The sequence below is a fragment of the Martes martes genome (assembly GCF_963455335.1).
Source record: "Martes martes genome assembly, chromosome: 9".
Taxonomy (NCBI): Eukaryota; Metazoa; Chordata; class Mammalia; order Carnivora; family Mustelidae; genus Martes; species Martes martes.
Window position 1 is genome coordinate 25,371,595 of NC_137896.1, and position 1,950 is coordinate 25,373,544.

Sequence of the window (1,950 nt, forward strand, 5' to 3'; positions counted from 1 at the left end):
TAAGTTTCTTCCTTTCTCCATATAAATATTTCCAGTACCTCCATGTGCCAATCAGTTACCATCATTTGCAGCTCCCTGTTTGAGGCTGGTTAGCCTCTTCTGCATATACTTGAGTAGTTAGTCCTATGCAAAGCTGCTAGTTTCCTACAGCTGTCCCCAAACCGCAGTCGAATGTGGGCTCCGCCCGGTGCCCACTGCCCACCGCAGGCGGGGCGGTTTTGGGGGGGGCGGTTTGGGGGGAGAGTAACCACTCGGTGTGGTGGTTGTGATGGAAAATTCTATCTGTCCGTGACCAGAGTTATGCCTGATCCTTAGTGCTCGCTCTGAGCTGCTCCTGGCTTGGTACACCCCTGCACTTCACCCCACTGGCACCTCCAGCGCCCTCCTAATCTGGGGCCAGTTCCGTCTGGCGCTCGCGGTTGCATCCCTACCAGGCAGCCCCCTGCCACTCCGCCAGGCTGGGGCACCCCTGCGAATCACACCCTGAAGTGGGGCGCGAGGGGCGGAGCGCGCCAGGAGGGGGAGACCGCGCCTCTTCACCTCGCGCCACGCTGCCCCTCTGGCGGGACCCGCAGTGTCGCCGATGCACGCTGACCCCCGCCAGGCCAGAGGCTCCCGCAGGAGATCACAGCTGAGGGGACCTGGGCCCTGGAGCCGCCACGCGCCAGTTGCCGGACCTCGCCGCTGGGACCCGCGAAGCCGCGGCACGCGGGCGCCCCCCCTCCCACCCCAGGACCGCCCCGCCTGCTCCGGGGCGCGGGGCAGCCGCCTGGCCCGGGGCCGGGCCCCAGAGACCAGCGGAGCCCAGGGGCGGGGGGCGCGGGAGGGAGGTGGCGGGAAGGCCGAGGAAGTGACTACTGGGCAGGGCGCCATCTTCATGGAAGAGGTGGAGGGGTGGAGAAGCTGCCCCTCGCGGAGGAGGAGGAGGGCTGGGGGAGCTGGGGGTGTGGGGGCGGGGGAGGAAGAGCTAGAGGTGGGAGCGGCGGCGCAGCAGGGCCCAGGGCCCCTAAACCTGGATGGCCCAGCCGTGCACCCACCGGAGGCCATCGAGTGGGAGCTGAGGTGCCCAGGCGGACAGGGCCTACCTGTGGCTGCAGCGCAGGTCTGGGCGCATCCACCGTCTGCACCTGGCCGGTAGGAGTTTCGTCATCCAGAATATTCCTGGCTCCTGGGTCACCGCCCTTCTGAACCACTCGCAGCTGACAGCCATGATCATGAGTGGTGATGAAGACATGCTCTGCTACCTGATGCGTTTGGAGGTGAGGGAGCTCAGGCACGCCAGGACCCAATGCAAGTTCAAGTTTCGCTTTTGGAACAACCCCTACTTCTGGAACAAGGTGCTCATAGAGTATGAGCGCAGATCCTCAGGACTGTGGTATCAGTTCTGGTTTGCCAGGACACGGTCCGCAGCGTCTTCACCTGGTTCTGGCAGCACAGCCTCCCAGAGGCTGACAAGGTTGCCCAGATTATTAAAGAGGACCTGTGGCCCCGGCCCCTGCAGTACCACATGCTGGGCGATAAGCGGCCCAGACCCAGGAGAAGCCTCGCAAGGTGGCCCACAGAGACTCCTCCTAGGCTCCACAGGTTCCAGTCTGGCTAAGTCCCTTGCTAGGACCTGGCCCCTACCTAAGACTCCTTTCTACCTGTGTTTAGGCCAATGACATAACCCTGCTCTCTGCTTGAGCTTTCAGGCTCTCTGGCCCCTCTGAACGTTCAGTGGACTCTGCTCCAAGGCTGTGGCCTCCATGCCCAAGCTCTTCTGTTTCCAAGTGGCCTTCATGCATCACATAGCTGTTACATGCCACAGTGTCTACCAAGGACCCAGTGCGAAGGATGGGCACCACCATCATCTTCCTGGTCCAGGTCTACCTCTGATGGTGGCCTTCCTTCCCACCCTCTTTTTTTTTTTTTTTTTTTTTTTTTTTAAGTAAGCTCTATGCCCATCGTGGG

At 61.8% G+C, this 1,950-nt stretch overlaps 1 protein-coding gene across 1 annotated transcript; it reads left to right on the forward strand.

Moving 5' to 3' along the window:
- Positions 1–583: 583 nt before the first annotated feature.
- LOC308349053 (putative testis-specific Y-encoded-like protein 3) lies at positions 584–1,600 on the forward strand (the record flags this gene model as incomplete). Its single annotated transcript, XM_080813599.1, is given in 3 exon segments — positions 584–1,059; positions 1,061–1,368; positions 1,371–1,600. Coding segments are annotated over 3 exon segments (1,014 nt in total).
- Positions 1,601–1,950: the final 350 nt, after the last annotated feature.